Genomic DNA, 17,110 nt, shown 5'->3' with positions numbered 1-17,110 from the left:
ACAGGTGCATCGTCAAGACCAACCTACGCTTTACACGTTTGCTTTCCATTAAAGCACATTCTAAACATGAAGACTGCCACCAAGTTTTTGTTTCACCTTATTTTTGGTCATTGAGAGCGAATGAATCTGACCGCAGTAAAACAGCCAGCGGCTTCTCTGACGTATTAAATAAGCTGTCAGGAGAGCAACCTGAAAAAGCGAACAAGGTTACTCAAGTGCCTGAGTGGAGACAAAAAAAAAAAAAAAAAAAAAAAAAAAGGGCAACAGCAGCAAGAAGCCAGCAAGACATCCATGACAGCTTTTCAGATAAAGAACAGATCTAGCCAGCAACCTGATAAAATATTTTGCCATCATGCAGCTGTTTTACAGTTACAAGAGGTGTCTGACAGCAAGCGGCGTCCCATTTTCGTGGGACTGAAATGTTTGGGGAATGCCCTGTCCAGCTTACTCACCATGACTTTTAAAAACTACAAAGAACTTCGCATTTCCAGACCAAGACGAGAACAATTCACAGGGATTCCATGACACTCCTCTGTCTGCAGAGCTGCTGCCTTGTACTTTCCCGTTAAGTTTTGGTGCTTTGATTTCACGTGCTTTTTTTTTTTTTTTAATTTAAATTTCACTATGACCAGGAAAATAATCTTTTTAAAGAATCCCAAAACTACTTAGAAATGCTGCACAATATAATAAGAATAATCATAAGAAGGGCCTCTCATCTTTCTCAAGAACAGCCAAGAAATTTCTTTTCACAGAAGCATAAGCTTGTTCAGGACAGGTTTTCAATGTAAGATACTAGTAATTAAATCATAATAAAAGCAGCACACGTTGTATCTGCTAATGCACTGGTTGTACCTTTATTGTTTCACCTCGTTCACTAACAATTCAGTGGTGCAAGGTTACCATACACAGTTAGATATCTGCATTGCACACCTAAGGCTATACAGCAAATGGATCAGAATTAGTACAAATACATGAACTATATTTACATTTTGTATACTCAAGCTCAAATATCAGATATATTTACAAAATAAAATAAGAAAATGAAAACCTGAAATTAATGTACAGTGTTGCTGATACACTCCTTCGCTGGGATGAAATCAGTTTGCAAAGAGATTTGTTCAAAAGGCCACTTATACAGCATATACCTTGTACACCTTGTGTACTGAGACTGGACGGGGAAACGGGGACTGCACTTTTAAAAAATGTACAGACGTGCTGTTGCACTGAAATGATGTCCAAATGCAAGAACCTTAATCAACTGCACGTGGAGTATGAACAAGCAGAGTGGAATATTAAGAACAGACCCGGGAAGTCCTGATCATTCTCCCTCTGCTTCCAGTCCCTGGTTTCAGGGCGAGCAAGAGGTCGTTCAGTACTGCCCAGGATCAGGCCGTTACCTTGGCAACATGAAGAACTGAAGACTTATGACCTCCATACCCTCAGATTTCTGAATACACAGCTTATCTTGTGAATTTAAAAACTGTTCCAAATGACATTGGACACAGCCATCTGGTTAGTGTTGGACGAGTTTTGATTTCAAATACTTCGAACGCATAAATGGCCTTCTGAACAAAAAAAGTCAATCCTGTTCTTGAACAGCGGATGTTTTTAAACAAGGAAGCACAAAATTAATACATTCCTGCTACGTACAGTACAGTTCAGACCACATATTGAGGTTATTAACCACAATGGAGAGATGCAACGCACGCGTTAGAGACCCTTTTTAAAGTACATTCAGCAAACCGTTCCAGAGCAGCATTAGTATCCTTCCTTTCAGCAGCAGGTTAACGGCTGCATCTTCAAAAAAAAAAAAAAAACCACCACAGAATAAACTAACACAAACTAAGGCTGTGCAAGAGTACCGGAAAGATCATATGCATAGGCAGTATTAGTTGATTGTATAGTACCAATGGGCGTTACACCAAAGCTAATCCTCTTTCTTAGCTAATGTGCAGTTAATTACAGATGTATAAATATACAATACATTACATAAAATTAAATCCCTGTAAATTAGATAACAAGCAGCAAAAAGTAAAGTCTTTGCTTTGAAATACCTTGCTCATCAGTAATAAGGACTATTAGACACTGACCAAAAAACCCCCTTTCTCAGTGGTTTGGAATATTCCCTTCCCTTCTGCATCCCAGAATATAGGAATCTTCTTTAAAAAGGTACTTAAAGTGCATTTCTAAAGTATAGTGTAGGAGGTTTCGTTTTTCAAAATCTCCAGGAAGGTCCAACACCAACGACATGGTTTTCAATGGACACAAAAGATAATTTTCTCCTTCCTTTTAGTGAGGACCACAAAAACCCCAGACTGCAGCGCAGTTTCACACTCACTCTCTCAAGGAACGCCTGTCAAGTTTACCACTAGTGCTTACGCTCCCTGGGCTGGCAGGCCCACAGCGTGACGCCTCGTCTCCAGCGGCTGAGTCCCAAGAGCTGTCTGACTCCAGGACTTCACGCACACGCAGCAGGTAACCAAAGGTGGGTTTTTAATGTCAAGAGAAGGCAGCTTACTACATTTTTTTTCTTCTTCCTCTGTTTCTAAGAATAAGTTTCTAACATGTTGGGCTAGATCAAAAAAAAGCTTTAAAGCAAATGGAAATCCACTTTTATTTTTCATTTGTAATCCTTTTAAAGAAAATTTGAATTTATTTCAGTCTAGTTTTAAATAGGGAAACATGTTTCAAAGTAGGCTTCACTAACTGGTGAAAAACTGTAACTGTATGCCTTTATGTCAGACCTGAAAATAGTAATGCCCATTTGAACTCCAGAAAACAAGAATCTACTTTGTCACAGATTATGCAGCTTTAAGACATACTGATGCTTAAAAATAGAATTTTGCTCTTCTGACGATCTGTTACCCATGTAGACATCAAGTCATCAGAAGCTGCTTTGAGTCTTTAGATAGAGGAGTAACATTTACGCAACGCAGCTGTAACATTTCCAGCTCTGTATAAAATAAGCATCTGTCTCTTCCTGCTTTTGAAGGAAGATCCCTTAATCATGTTTCTATGCAATGCCTATATTCCCTTAGTTCATTTCCTGGCTTCTCCAAAGCAAAGACTTAGCAAACTAGTTTTCTCCTAGTTAAAAAAAAAAAAAAAAAAAAAAGAAAAAGATAAAAATTAAAATGCTCTCAGTGTGTCACAAAATACCACCACCTAAATCGCTACCCCTCCTCAAACTGTTTCCACTTTCATTATAAACAGTGGTGATGGCAGCAACAACTTAATGCTTAAAATTAACTTAATTCTTGAGATCGGCTTAGCTCCAGCTTGGGGAGCCCTCTGGCAGCGCTAGCAGTCTCACTTATCCACACACTGGAAGTGCATTATCATCCATTGCATAACAAAGGAATATCTTCTCTGTACAAAGAGTCACACACAATTAAACAAGACAAAACCAGAAGGGAAAAACAAAACAAAACAAAAACATCCCTATTATGCTCCTGGGTCCCCAGGATGCTCTCTCACTCTGGCTTCCAGTTCTGAAATAAATCTGTGGGTAGTGTGAGCACACGATTTAGCTTGAGATATATAAAGATGTGTCCTGGCAAGTGTCAGACTCCATCTCCCTGCTCCTCTGCCAACCATGCTTTTAGGTCTCTTTATGCATTGCACTTTACTGAAGAATGAAAACCCCATAAAGCTAAAAAATGGCTCAACTGATGCCAGTCCCAACGTACGCTTTTGGCCACAGAATTTCCAATGCATGGCATGCCCTGCTGATGAGCGAGCTGAATTAAAACGACCTCCTTGAGCTGGAGTGTGCCTAGATGTGCCTACTGTAATAGTGGTGCAAAACCCTTTCAACCTCTCCCTTGAGAGGCTGGAACCTCCAGATGAAATTCCTGTATGTTCCCCAGGATCACAGTTAGCCCCATCAGTGCCCAAGGTAAGTCAAGAAATTATAGCACAGCAGCCTGAAACATTGTAAGAGAAAACAAACAAGGGCCCCCACAACCCCCTCAACCTGACTCAGAAAGATGAGTTCACTTCTCAGAAAGGAAATTCATTCTGCTTTCCTTTCTTGGGGCAAGGACCAAAACTTTGGCCACAAGGAGAATTTACGGTGTAGGTAAAGAACTAACACCTCCCAGCTCGTCTCCAAGAAGCCAGTTTTTACACCCCACTGACCAGGACCAGAGTCCACTTGATCCATCCTCCAGGAAGGATTAACTCTGAAGTTCAAACTAACTAGGGGGTTTTAGTTGATGAAAACTGTAGCAGGGAAATTAGGAGACATTCCAATGGTTATTCCAAAAGGAAGTGAAAGTGTCCGGCTGTTTCCTGGAGAATAATGCAAGTGCTGGGTCTAGAAAGTATTTTGTAGACCGAAGATGCTTTCCCCAGGAACAGATGGGATGTATCTGAGTATCACAGCTAAGGGATGCACGCATAAAGCAGGCCTTTCAGAATGATGCCGTAGAGCAGTCCAGCCTAACATACCAATGCCAACCGTGAATCTCTTCCAAGAGAGGTGAGAACTGTTGGTAGAGGAACTCAGAAGTCAGGATTAAAAGCAGAAAGAGGAGATGCTGCCCTCCTGCGGTGACCTCCTGAGAACGCTCTAGGAAACAACCACACTGTTCATCTCTGCTTGATGCTCTCCATCTATCAAATATGAGGCCGAGCAGCTAAAACTGTAGAGATTATATCTAATATTTCAGCGATGTGGTTTGTTATTCCTCACATCAGCACAAGTTCTGTCTCCTCAGCTCAGTTCAGAGGCAGAGGAGTGAATGTTAATATTTTGGGAAAGAGTTAAAGCCAAGCGCTGTTACCTGCAACCCCACACCAAGAGTTTAAAGGCAGATTATTCTCACCAGTCCCTCTTGGATTGTTCCCTGTCTTTTTCCAGCTCATGCCTTAGCCTGTTGGGACCCTGGAAACTGAAAAACTTGCACCAAGTCCAAAATCCAGTCTGCCCAGATAGATTTGTCCAACATCAGCTTTCAACAGAGTTTAAATTAGAGGCTGGATCCAGAAAGCCTGAGGAGCTATTGCGGTTCCTGGCTGGGTAATGTCTACACAGAATAACTTATCTTTCCCTGGCATTAGAACTTTGCCCTGAGGGAACCGATGACTACTGCCAAGTCACAAACTGAATGAAAAACCTGCAGCAGTCTAGACAGACAACGATGGACAGTGGGACAGACACCAAAAGGTCAGTTGGAATGGGAAAACAATTGTTATAAGAAAAAATAAATAACTTTTTTTTTTCTTTCTGGAGTCGTGCATAATTACTTTTTTTTTTTTCCTTTTTTTTTTTTTTTTTTTCTCCTTTCTCTTTTTGTTTGGCCACATGCTACTAGTACAAGTGAAAAGAAAGAAGGTAGGGTTAGGATACCTAGAAAATGTGCTGAAGGAGTTGGGAAGGTAGGGGATGTTAAGCCACAAGATTACATACAAGAGAAACTGTCAAGAATCACAAAGAGAAAATGAGAGGTAACACTTTAGCTATCAGAAGGTGAATTAGGGAGAACAGATGAGAACATTACATGGACTCAGTACTTCAGCTGGCCCGTGCGTCTTCGAGCCAGTTTTGACCTGCGCAAGAAAAAAGCGAAAACATATTTGTTGAAATCTAGAAGTTTATTTTTCTCCCCCTCCCCACAGTTTGTCCACCTTTTATTTAAATCCTTTCATATAGTTCTAGTTCACTTCATATGTTTAGAAACTAAAATATACTAAGGGCTGTAATGAGAATGACTTATCACTCCTGTGCTCCTCTAAAGGAAGATGGGATCTTTTAAGGACTGCACTGTGAGGACATTATTTCATGCTGCACAGTAATAGCTTAGTTTTCAATTATTTAATTTTACTGAAAGGAAGAGCTACTGTAGCACAGTAAGATCTCTCCAGCAAGGGGGGATATCTGCGGCCTGTGTTAAAGGGAAGGCTTCTAGAGAAGCTCAAAAAAAGGGAAGGAAATTATAACTTCTGCTTTAGCTCACAATCAAGAGAATGAAAAGGCACTCCAGACCCGCCTGCACCGAGGCAGTAAGAAGCTTTACAAATCTGTGAAACAGCAATAAAAGGAAACCATTTTGTGGCCTCCAAATGTAGCATTGCATGAAGCATACCACACAGGTTGAAACTGAACGCATCTGTTAAGAACGTCACAAGCCAATGCATCAGCTCTGCGTTTCCTGAAATACAGGGCTCGTTTGATTTTTTGTTGTTGTTGTTGCGCACCCTCCTCCCTCCTTCAGTTCACCCATCTTGTCAAATTCTTCAGAACAAGATTAAATTCTGTGACAAACTATGTACCTACTTGCTTCCGACTATTTCACTATCTCTATGCTTTGCAGCACTGCCTGCCCAGGAACTGCCTCTTACCGTATTGTGCCAGCAAGGAGTGGATTGAAGGCGTATAACCAGTCGTTCATGTCTTTATCATTGATGGCCTGCAGCAGGACCCCGCGATGCTTCGTGCATACACCAAATGTGTTGGGTGTCTGGAATATTAAGGACAATTTAAAATACTGACATTTACAAGCACAGAAGTTGATGCACGCTTCCTCTGTGAGGAAGAGTTTGCTATGTCACATTCCTAAGACCCACAAGACCTAAGCTCTTCCATTACGTTTCACTGGTTATTTCCAGTATACTATTAGTCAGTCAAATCAAACATCTACAAAACACAGTTTTAACTGATGAGGGTGGACTTTAAGAGCAGCTGAGATGGACCAGTAAAGTTAAATTGATTCCTTGAAGGATGTTTGTGTGTGTGGTTTTTTAAACAAACAAAACACAGGACCCCAAAATGTCAAACAAACCAACTACAAAACCCAAACACACAGGGTCACGGTACCAACACATGCTCATAAAAGCAAACACGATGTGTAACAGCAGTCACTTTCAGTCACAGAACAGAACTGTGTTCAAAACATAAGAAACCCTGAACAAACTGGGAATTTTGTGGGCAGAATCATCAGATGCCAGACATGTCTCCAAAATGTAGATGCATTATTCTCGGATCAGAGACGACACGCAGGATGGTATAGATGCCCTACTACCTGTAATGTTCCTGCTCTATGGGCAGATAGACAACAGCTCTCAGACTGACCTTCACCATTGCCTGCTGATCCTCACTGTATTCCACCTGAGCTGTGGACAAGTTTATGATTCCTCTTTCTACAGGATCTTTGTCACTGTTGTAAATAAAAACGTAGGGACGGCGAACCACCACGAAGTGCTTGGCCCAGGAGCTGGAGAGTGGCTCCTTGAAGTGGAGGTATCCTTTCTTTGAGACCACAGAGCTGGGAAAAAAAAAACAAACCAAAACAAACCCACAGATAAACAGGAATACATTTTCCCCTAAATAAGGCACCTACTGACTATCCCTATTGATTGCAAAACACTGTAAGAGACACTTAGTCCTTAATATGTTTTGTCTACAACAGTATTATGAAAAAGTTATTGTATAGCAAGCTGAATTTTGGCTTCAAGAACTAGGAAAAAGTCTGACAGAAAGAAGGACCCACAAAGACCACTATTTCACGGTTTTGATGATAACAGACATCATATTTAAATCACTGGAAATCCTGTTCATTAAGTAGATGCAGGGAATGAGTGCTGCAGAGATCAAATATCAGCACAACTCTCATCAATCCTGCTTCGATCATAACTCTGCAGTTCTGTTACCACCTCAAATGGGGCAAAGAAACCACAAATCTCGGAGAGCCCTTCTGACAGCTCTCAGGAAGCCATGATCACACTAAAATAGAAAACCTACCCTGGCCTGATTTCCTCAATATCAGGAACGAGGTTTAGGAATTCATTCTTTCCAGCTCTGGCAAGATAGGAAGTTTCTACTGCAGGAATTATCTGGAACTGTTCCACCTCATGACAGGGACTAGAGGCACGAGAATTTGCTTCTGGTGTCCTATAAATAAAGCGAAGAAAGAAAAGTAAATCACAACAAACCAACTGAATGTGACAATGGAATTTAAAGTGCCCCTACAGCTTAGCCTGTCTTACAAGTTTCATCCTCCATTCCAGATTTTTTGTATGACAGTGGGATCTTTTTGTACAATATCAAACAGCACTTCCCTTGAAATCTGTGGAAGGAAACTTGTAATAACTGCTAGTAAGTTGTTTCCCCGCTGCTTCTCCCTTGTTCATCTTGCCAAATACAGCCACAACAGAGACGTCTTACTATGGCTTGATGTAAAATGTGCTACTTCATCAGCACTCGTCTCAGGGATGTTAAACTGAGAAGGTACAAACTATGTGCCTTTCACTAGGTAGTTATTCCCAATTTCATCAAAAGCATCTTCTATACATACAGCTGAGAAAGATATACAGAGATTACTGGCAAAACTGGTTTATTCTGGGCTGTTGTTAGTAGGTGTTTTCAACAGACCTCTGGAAAAAAAAATTTTGGACTCTAAATAATTAAGATGCAAGAATCCGCTTGTATGGAATGACAAGCATCTGACTTGTTCTTTCTGCACAAAGAAAAAAAAAACACTTCAAAAGAACAAAACAAGGAAAAATAATTGTGCAGAGTGATGGGAGAAGATAAGGCAAGGGGGCTGCAGAGAAATATCTGAAAGCAGGGAAAAGGAAGAAAGAGGTGGGGCAGGGGAAATCAGAAAACATAGCAAAGACAGGTTTGCGAAGCACTAAGAAGTGATGTTTTTCTGTTAATACCCTGTACTTACTTCTGATCAATTGAATTGCATCTTGAATCCACCAGAGAAGGGCAGGTGGATGAAGGTGTGAGGGTAGCACTGCTGAAACTCGACACCGATGGGTCCCGCCCAATTGGAGAAATATCCGACAACTACAAGGACAAGCACAGGCCAAATATTAGAGAGGAGGTGAGGTTTTTGTAGCCAGTGTTCAGTCCTGGCTAGAACATGGCATTCAGCACATGGAAGGCTCAGATTATAGAAAGGTATTTCTATCAGCCATTTCTCTACTCGGGAGTCATATTTTTGCACACGAGCATCATAAACCCATCGGGAAGTGAAAGTACAACTGCTCTTCTATAAACATAGCTTGTTATTAATGTCCTACACTTCTGATTATTCACACTCTGACTTCTGCAAGAGAATATCAGACTATCCTGTTTGCAACTTGGTGTCCCCTGTGCCTACAATCAGAAAGAGCAGCCAATTGAGCCTTTTACATAGGGAAAGTGTACGTAGGTGTCCTGGTTTCAGCTGGGATAGAGTTAATTTTCTTCCTAGTAGCTGGTATAGTGCTGTGTTTTGGATTCAGTATGAGAACAATGTTGATAACACACTGATGTTTCAGTCGTTGCTAAGCAGTGCTTATGTTAACTCAAAGACTTTTCAGCTTCCTGGGCTCAGCCAGCAAGGAAGTTGAAGGGAGAAGAAGTTGGGAGGGAGAACAGCTAGGACCGCTGACGCAAACTGGCCAAAGTGGTGTTCCATACCATATGACATCAAGTTCAGTATATAAACTGGGAGGAGTTGGTTGGGAGGCTGCAAGCGCTGCTCAAGGACAGGCTGGGCATTGGTCAGCGAGTGGTTAGCAATTGTGCTGTTCAGCATTCGTTTTGTATATTCTTTTTTTTTATTACTATTTCTTCCTTTGCTGTCCTATTAAATTGTCTTTATTTCAACCCATGAGTTTTACTTTTTTTTCAGTTCTCCTCCCCACCCCATGAGTTTTACAGCACACAGTTGGGAAGGATAATAAGAGGACTTCCTGTTTGCCAATAAACTAGATGCCATGCTATAGTCCAAGCTCACACCATTTCTACTTTCTGTGATAGTCTTTGGAACCTGATGCCAGGTAGCCAAATGGTTCCAACAGAATGAAAATAAAAATAATTAGTCTGAAGTGTTTTGTCTTCTCATGGTACCAACATATATCACAAACTACAAATATATTGCCACTGTACTACAAATATAGGGTATTGTATTGCATTATATATTTACCTTACAATCACTGATGCTGTTGTACACTTGGTTAAACTCCCGATTGAACGTGTGAGTAAGAAGCTGCAGACACTAAGGTGGGGAGGAAAAACAAACGACACACAGAGAAGAATTTTACATTTAGACTTTCAGACAAATTTGAATGCGAGAGGCAATTTGCCAAGACATACTTGGCAGCTCATGAAAGAACAAAATTCTAAACTGCTGTGAAAAATCCCAGAAGAGGGGAATAATAGACTTCCCTTGATAAAATTAGAAAGTTTCATTTACAGAACTGCTAATGAAGAGGAATGAGGTACAGCCATAGCACAAACCTAGCCACAAGCACTGGCTGGTGAGGACGCATTATTTCACTATAGAGCATGTTAAAACGGAACTCCCACAATACCGGCTATTCACCATGCTATCTGAGCAGCTCATCATTAATCTTTAATCATCTCTGGCACCCCAATTTAGACCCACGATGCTTTTCTCCTGTAATACCTTGGTGGCCAGCTCTTTCTCCCGATCCACCAGGCTCTCTATATCTGCCGAGTCATAGCCGCTGCTCTCGCTGGGCGTCACAGCACTCTCAAATGTTGTAGTTGAAATTTGTGAGGAAATGCTGGTGGAGGTACTGAGGGTTCCACTGCTCAGGCTGGGAGACAATGAGTCACTCAAGGACTTGGGGATGCTGTCACCAAGCTTTTCACGAAGCAGAAGGAAATGTCGCGTCTTTTCCACCTAGGAAGAAAAGAAATCACTATCATCTGCTCCAGGATGTTGTCTATTTTACAGGCACTGAATTCCTATGTATTCTTTTAAGATTCATACCAGCAAGCATTTTCCCTGGGGAGCGGAGTTTACAATGGCAATAGAATTTGAATTTGCTTTTGTTGAATACACTGAGATTCTGAGCTGAAGATTCTGCTCAGCAGCCAGCCACAACTTTCTATCTTCTCTGTTGGAGAATTTACTTAAATCTTGACTTTGATAACAAACTCTTGTTTGGGAACCCATTCAGTACAAAAGGTCTCACAGTGGGTGGACTAAAGGCAAATTCAGAAGTACAATTGTGCTTTTTCATAGAATCACAGAATGGTTTGAGTTGGAAGGGAGCAGTAAAGGCCATCCAGTCCAACCCCCCTGCAAGCAGCAGGGACATCTCCAACCAGACCAGGTTGCTCAGAGCCCCGTCCAGCCTGGTCTTGAACGTTTCCAGGGATGGGGCATCGACCACCTCTCTGGGCACCCTGGGCCAGTGTGCCATCGCCCTCATTGTAAAAAATTTTTTCCTTATATCCAGTCTGAATCTACCTCCTCCTGTTTTAAAATCATTACCCCATGTCCTATCACAACAGGCCCTGCTGAAGAGTTTCTCCCAGTCTTTCTTCTAAGCCCCCTCTGGGTATTGGAAGGCCACTATAAGGTCTCCCCAGAGCCTTCTCCTTTACAGGCTGAACAGCACAAACTCTCTCAGCCTGTCCTCACAGGACATTCCCCTATCTCTTTACTCACCTCATGCAGCAGCTCCAGTTTCTCCAGTTCCCACTGATGCTCTACAATGAGGCTGTCACCCCTGGGCCTCCAACCTGCCAAGTTCTCTTCTCCTCGCACATACGCCACAGATGTATCCAGGACTTTCCTCCTCCTCCTCTGCATTCCTGAGACGTAGAAAAACAATGTAAGATGTTAAAAACAGAGCTAGAGGGATGCCACTAAGAAACACCTACCAATTAGCAATCTGCAAAGAAGCAACACTTCTGTTTGGCTGGAAATACACAAGGCAATGATTTCATTAACAGCGATCACACATCCCAGAGATTTAGTCCAGCTTTCTTACTTCAGATATTTTCTATTTGCCATGATATAATGCAAGGTCCTGTTCACTCTAATTCAACACAAGAATTTCAACTGCTAGGTCTCAGAGGAAAAATATACTGATACTATGTGAACTACACTCCTTTCAAGATACGAAGTTTGCATCAGATATCGGCAATATCTTCAAAAGACCAACAGAAAACTGCAAAACCGAGTCTCAGCTGTGTTACTTAAGAGCCACGTATTGTGCCTCCTAAGTCTATGACCCAGGTACAGGCTCAGTCTCCTGATATACCCATGTCAGAAAATGCAATGGTTTCAGTGAATCCTTGGTTCACCAACGACAAACACAGATCCAAGTTGAAAGTAAAAGCCTGCATAATTTTTTTTTATGAAACACCAATGTTCCATTGCTCCTATGAAACACAGGAATGGCTTCCCATCAGGACAGAAGTGTTTACTCTGTTCCGCCTCTGAAGTTTTCTGCAGTATTTCAGTTTACAGCATCTTTATCGCTTGAATACCCAGTCACTGCTTACCTGGACTTCCTGTGTCTGACATTTTGCATAAACTTAGTTCATAGATCCCAGTTACTCGATTGCTGTTCACAAGACAGAACAGGAAAAAAATGTATTATCTTCATAAAAAAAACACATTAGCTTTAGTTAAGTGGTCCTCAAATTAGAAGTTTAAGTATAGTTGGTACCTAGAACTACATCTGAATTCTAATCCTGGCACAAAATAGCCAGGACAGATTGCAAGATCTTTAAAAATGGCATTTCCCCTGTGGTCCCCCTCCACCCTCCATGAGACTCAGAGAGTAACTGCTGCAGTAAGTTCCAGGTCAGGATCAGGGTCATCCATGTGCAAGCTTGAAAAATGAATCTCTGTTCCCAACTGTTCAGTCAGAAGGTTGGAAAAGGGGTCAGTAAAGAGAGAAGCCACCAGACTTTCACCGAAATAAATGCAAGGAAGAATGTGCAAAACGGTGACTGGAGACCTAGAACTAGATAGACTTTCAAGAAAGAAATACAGAAAACTACACTACATTCTTCCCATACCTGCTAAGAGAAAAAGCATATGCTGACATAAAATATTGGCACCAAAACTGGCAACTGAACTTACGAATCTGGAGATTTGGAGTAGCCACTGCCAAAGAGATTGCGAAGCGATCGTGGTGGGGAGATCTTGGCATCTCGTGAGTAAAAGACCATACAAACATCCTTTGTTATAACGGCAGGCTGGATGCAGTGGTCAAGCTAAGAGAAAAAACCAGTAATGAATGAGCGGCTGCAGACAACTATGCCACGTTATACTGCTTCCGACTTTTAGTGGGACAGCTTTTTGGAATTTGTTCTTGTTTGGGTCTTTGGTGAAGCATTTTCGTACGTGTTTCTGTGAAAGAGAACTGTCAAGTTCCATGATGCATCTTGTGTGTGAAACAATTGTACTACACCAATCAACACTGTCTTGCACACACAGCCAAGAGCTAGACCAGTGTTTGTAACATGAGTAGTACTTACATAGCAATGTTCACTGATTTTAATGGATATTCAGATACAAGGATAAAACATGGCAAAGAAAAGTAAGAGATCACCAGTTTTATTTCACATTTGTGGTGAGGTGGTAATACCTTGACATCAAGATGTTAACTGTAAATATATTTTTCCACTTCGTTTTCAGAAAATGAATAAAGACTTTCACTGGCTTCAGGATTCAAAATCACTTAACTCCAGGAAGTATTTAGCTCAGGTACACAGTCTGCCATCTCAAATAGTTATAATCGAGTCACAAGTAAAAAAGAAAGCACAGGTCTCTAACCTCCAGGTAAGCAGAAAGGGTCATATATATCTTCTCTCCATATGGTGTCACTCGATTGAGGAGAAGGGAGTTATGCAAGGAGCTATCCCAAACTGCTTCAAACCGATAGAAAGTCCTGGAAAAAAGTACAGCAAAAGCTCAATAGTAAGTGTTCCTCTACTTCGCTTTCATCGGTCAGTGTAAAGCATCTCTTCATTGACATCATTGACTATGACTCTGGCTTAGTAAAGACCTTCTCTTCTTTCCCAAGACTGCTTACTTCTACCTCAAATAGGATGGCATAAGAGACCACTGCCTGTCATGAAAAAGACTCATCTAAAAGAGAAAAGAGAGAATATGGAAGAGAAGAAAAGCTGCTATAACACTACAGGGAAGTCAGCACTAAAGAACGGTGTTTCTAAACAGACAGAATTCCTCTGTATTGCTTCAGGTGCAAATCAGCCCAGCTGGACCTCCAAATCAAATGAGGAGATGCTTTTTTATAAGCAACAGTCATTCTACATCATATTTTAGGGCTAACTTATAGCAACAGAAGAGATCCCTCTAATACTTTGTTATACAAAACTAGCAGCTTCTGATAGCAAATCAGAATGATGGATAGGTAGGGATAAGTCCTTTATTCAAGTGATAAAGATTTCTTTCTATGTCCCTACTAGCTTCAAGTAAAAACTAGCAAATCTAACAAACTTTTCTAAGAAGTTTGAGTTTCTTCAGTTTAGTGCAAAAGATAAAAGCTGAAGGCTCCCACGGTTCTACCCAAGCAATCAGGAAAGGTCATCTGTTCAAGTAAAAAGTGAAAGAGAGCATCACACACAGGACAGCTAAAGATCATCAGGTCTAGAGAGTCACCACCACACTCTTCTTTCTAACAGGGGCTTAGGGGAGTGAGCTTTCTCCTTTCTCACAGGCAGAGAATGACTTCATGCAGGTTCCTTTGGAAAGAAGTCCTATATGTTATTCAGCAATACAGGATGCTTTGCAGTTTTCTACACTGCAAATATCATTTCCCTCCCAAATCTCCTTGCCGTTGAGGTTTTTCATCCCATTTCCAGTCCAAACGATGTGGTCCTAACAGCAAGAAACTGCTTAATGTTGGCCTCAATGCTTAAGGCCAACTCAGAAAAATAGAAAATTAAACCAGACAAATGACAAAAAGCAGGGGGGGAGTAGAAGGAAGAAATAACAAAAAAACCCAAACCAAAATCAAAAGAAACATGAAACAGCCTAAGAGCAGACATATCAGAAACAGAGTTCTCATCTCAGAGTTCCCAAGAATCCCCTTTTCCTGATACCAACTGCACAACTCCGACCTAATACACTGAGACACCACGGACTGTGCAGTCAATGTAATTGGAGAATATTGCCAAATACTATTTGCATTTGAAGTAGTATTTAAGAAATTACTCCTAAATGTCTTGCTTCTATTAAAAGAGAAACATATTCTAAAGGCTAAGCAATTGGTAACTTTAAAAGCACTATAGCGTACTAATAATTACTTGAGTTAGGTTAGGCAAACATCACAGGTTGTCCTCTAACCCTTCACAAATCTGTGTTCAGTCCCTATGTTTTGATCTTCCATCACATCTTAGTTATGACAGCAATTTTTAAAAATTTTAGCAAGCTCCAGATCTACTATCTAGGCGGAACAAAAAAAAAAAATGTACAACCTGGTTCTCCACAGAGGGGAAAGCCAGTGTACCCAGCCCCTGAATCAGCCCTGCACCATTTGCCAAACACGACATCTCATCAGGAATAGAGAACACCGGTGTCGATGTTCATCAGTGCAGAACTAAAGGCCTCTCTTTAGCAAAACGACGAGTTTTGGATGGACACCAAGTTGAAGTCAAACACAGCTTTGAGACAGTTACTCTACTGGCTTTTGTCTAGCCAGGAAGTTAAACATACACAGTCTTGCCTGTCCAAACCAGAACTTGCAAGAATAGTTATAGATGGAGACAAAAACCAGAAGTGAGCTAAACTCTTTCAGCATAGCCAAGAGAGCAAGGAGGAAAACGGAGCACAGGACACACAAAGCATGGAAAACAGGAGAAACGGGTTAAAGGCAACAATGTATAGTTAGAACTGATTTTTAAGTGGATTTTAGCATTAGTGAAAGGTGGTGAATTGAGAGCACTGAAGACTTAAAAGTCTTCTCTTTTCCAAAGAAGCAGAACACAGAAAGCAGAGTACAAACTGTCCCGGATTGTGCAGCTAGCATGCCTGGCTGTGATCCAGCCTGGAAGGTGACAGGAATCCAGTCTGAGCAGCTACTGCACGTCTCACTTCTCTGCCAGCTGGTAAACCAAGCAGCAGCAAGCACAGGGTTAAATTTCGGATGCAAATCCAACCTAAGAACAAAGGTTGAATGCCAGTCACATGGCAGCCACCGCTTTTTGTTCAGTGCAATTCTGAGCTGGAATTTCAAGTAACCTAATCATTCAGTCCTTGACTTGGTACTTCAAACAGGGCAAGCATTACAGAGTTAGAGACAGTACAAAATTCCAAATTTAGTTCTTTGATACAAAACAAAGGAAGAAAATAGCAAGGACTACAAACAGGGACTATATTCTGATGGCCTATTTTGAGAATCATAAAGACTGAAGGAAGGAAGCTCTCTCTTACATGCGAAGGAAAGTTTACCCTTACCTTTAGCACTGAATTGTACCTGAGTAAACCCCTGACACAATGAGGGGGAGGTTACTACTTCTGGAAGAGCTAAGAGGCATGCTAACAGAATTCGGTAAAAACTAAAACGCAAGTGGCAGCAACACAAATGGGACATAAAGATTCTTGAAAACAGAATGCTTTATGTACAAAGCAAGCAAACAGAAGATACCTAGGCATATCCTTATCAAGAAAGAGCCTGTAAAAACACAGAAAGAGCTTCAGTTAGTGCAGCCAAAAGCAGAACAAAACAGCCACAGCTGAGAGGAACAGAACAAGTGGACTGAAAAAAAAAAAAAAAAAAAAAAAAGAAAAAGAAAATCAACAAACCACCAATCAGAAAACAAGTCCGCAGACAATGAGCAAACATAAGACACATCCCTTACAGGGCTTCGATCCCACTCCACCACCCTGCCACGCACTCATCCTACAACCTAAGCTTTGGCATTTTGGTAAGAGACTGTGAACATCTTCACTCACACTCATCCTTCACCCAAGGGCCTCACCTAATAAGAAACTACAAAGCTATAGAGGAATTCCTTGAAATTGCTAGAGTACAGAAAGTATAGAGCTTTCCAACTGCAAATCCAATAGCATCACAGTAGAAACTAGCAACAGTCCCCTCATGTTCCAGTTATACTGATCCATTAATTCAAATATACTGAAAGTAAAATACCCACTTCTCAGTGGGAGGCAAAGAATAACTGCTAAAAACCCCTGTCCCTGTGTGCATTTACAGACACTAGGTGGCAGGAAGGCATTCAGTTGGCAGGAGCAGAGTCCTGAATCCACCTTTAATATCGCAGTGGTATTTCGAAGTCCAGGCCTCTAATGGAGAAGGAAGAAGCCATTTCAGCGCCTAAAAGGATACCGCCTCCAGCATTCAGCAGCTGCAGCAGAGA

At 41.3% G+C, this 17,110-nt stretch overlaps 1 protein-coding gene across 7 annotated transcripts in view; it reads right to left on the bottom strand.

Moving 5' to 3' along the window:
• Positions 1-825: 825 nt before the first annotated feature.
• KIF1B (kinesin family member 1B) overlaps positions 826-17,110 on the bottom strand; it is a 93,131-nt gene continuing 76,846 nt past the window's right edge. For all 7 annotated transcript variants that reach the window (XM_086764246.1, XM_086764250.1, XM_086764248.1 and 4 more), the window contains 11 exons: positions 13,545-13,659; positions 12,849-12,982; positions 12,263-12,324; positions 11,421-11,566; positions 10,407-10,646; positions 9,924-9,995; positions 8,676-8,797; positions 7,745-7,894; positions 7,076-7,268; positions 6,346-6,464; positions 826-5,553 (listed from right to left, as the gene is read on the bottom strand). In XM_086764246.1, coding sequence (XP_086620372.1) covers positions 5,511-5,553; positions 6,346-6,464; positions 7,076-7,268; positions 7,745-7,894; positions 8,676-8,797; positions 9,924-9,995; positions 10,407-10,646; positions 11,421-11,566; positions 12,263-12,324; positions 12,849-12,982; positions 13,545-13,659 — 1,396 coding nt within the window. In that variant the 3' untranslated portion in view covers positions 826-5,510. The remainder of the gene's footprint in view (positions 5,554-6,345; positions 6,465-7,075; positions 7,269-7,744; positions 7,895-8,675; positions 8,798-9,923; positions 9,996-10,406; positions 10,647-11,420; positions 11,567-12,262; positions 12,325-12,848; positions 12,983-13,544; positions 13,660-17,110) is intronic.

Source organism: Chlamydotis macqueenii, chromosome 21 (assembly GCF_036417535.1).
Source record: "Chlamydotis macqueenii isolate bChlMac1 chromosome 21, bChlMac1.mat, whole genome shotgun sequence".
NCBI lineage: Eukaryota > Metazoa > Chordata > Aves > Otidiformes > Otididae > Chlamydotis > Chlamydotis macqueenii.
Note: the sequence above shows the minus strand (reverse complement) of the source record. Positions and strands in the feature narration are given on the sequence as shown.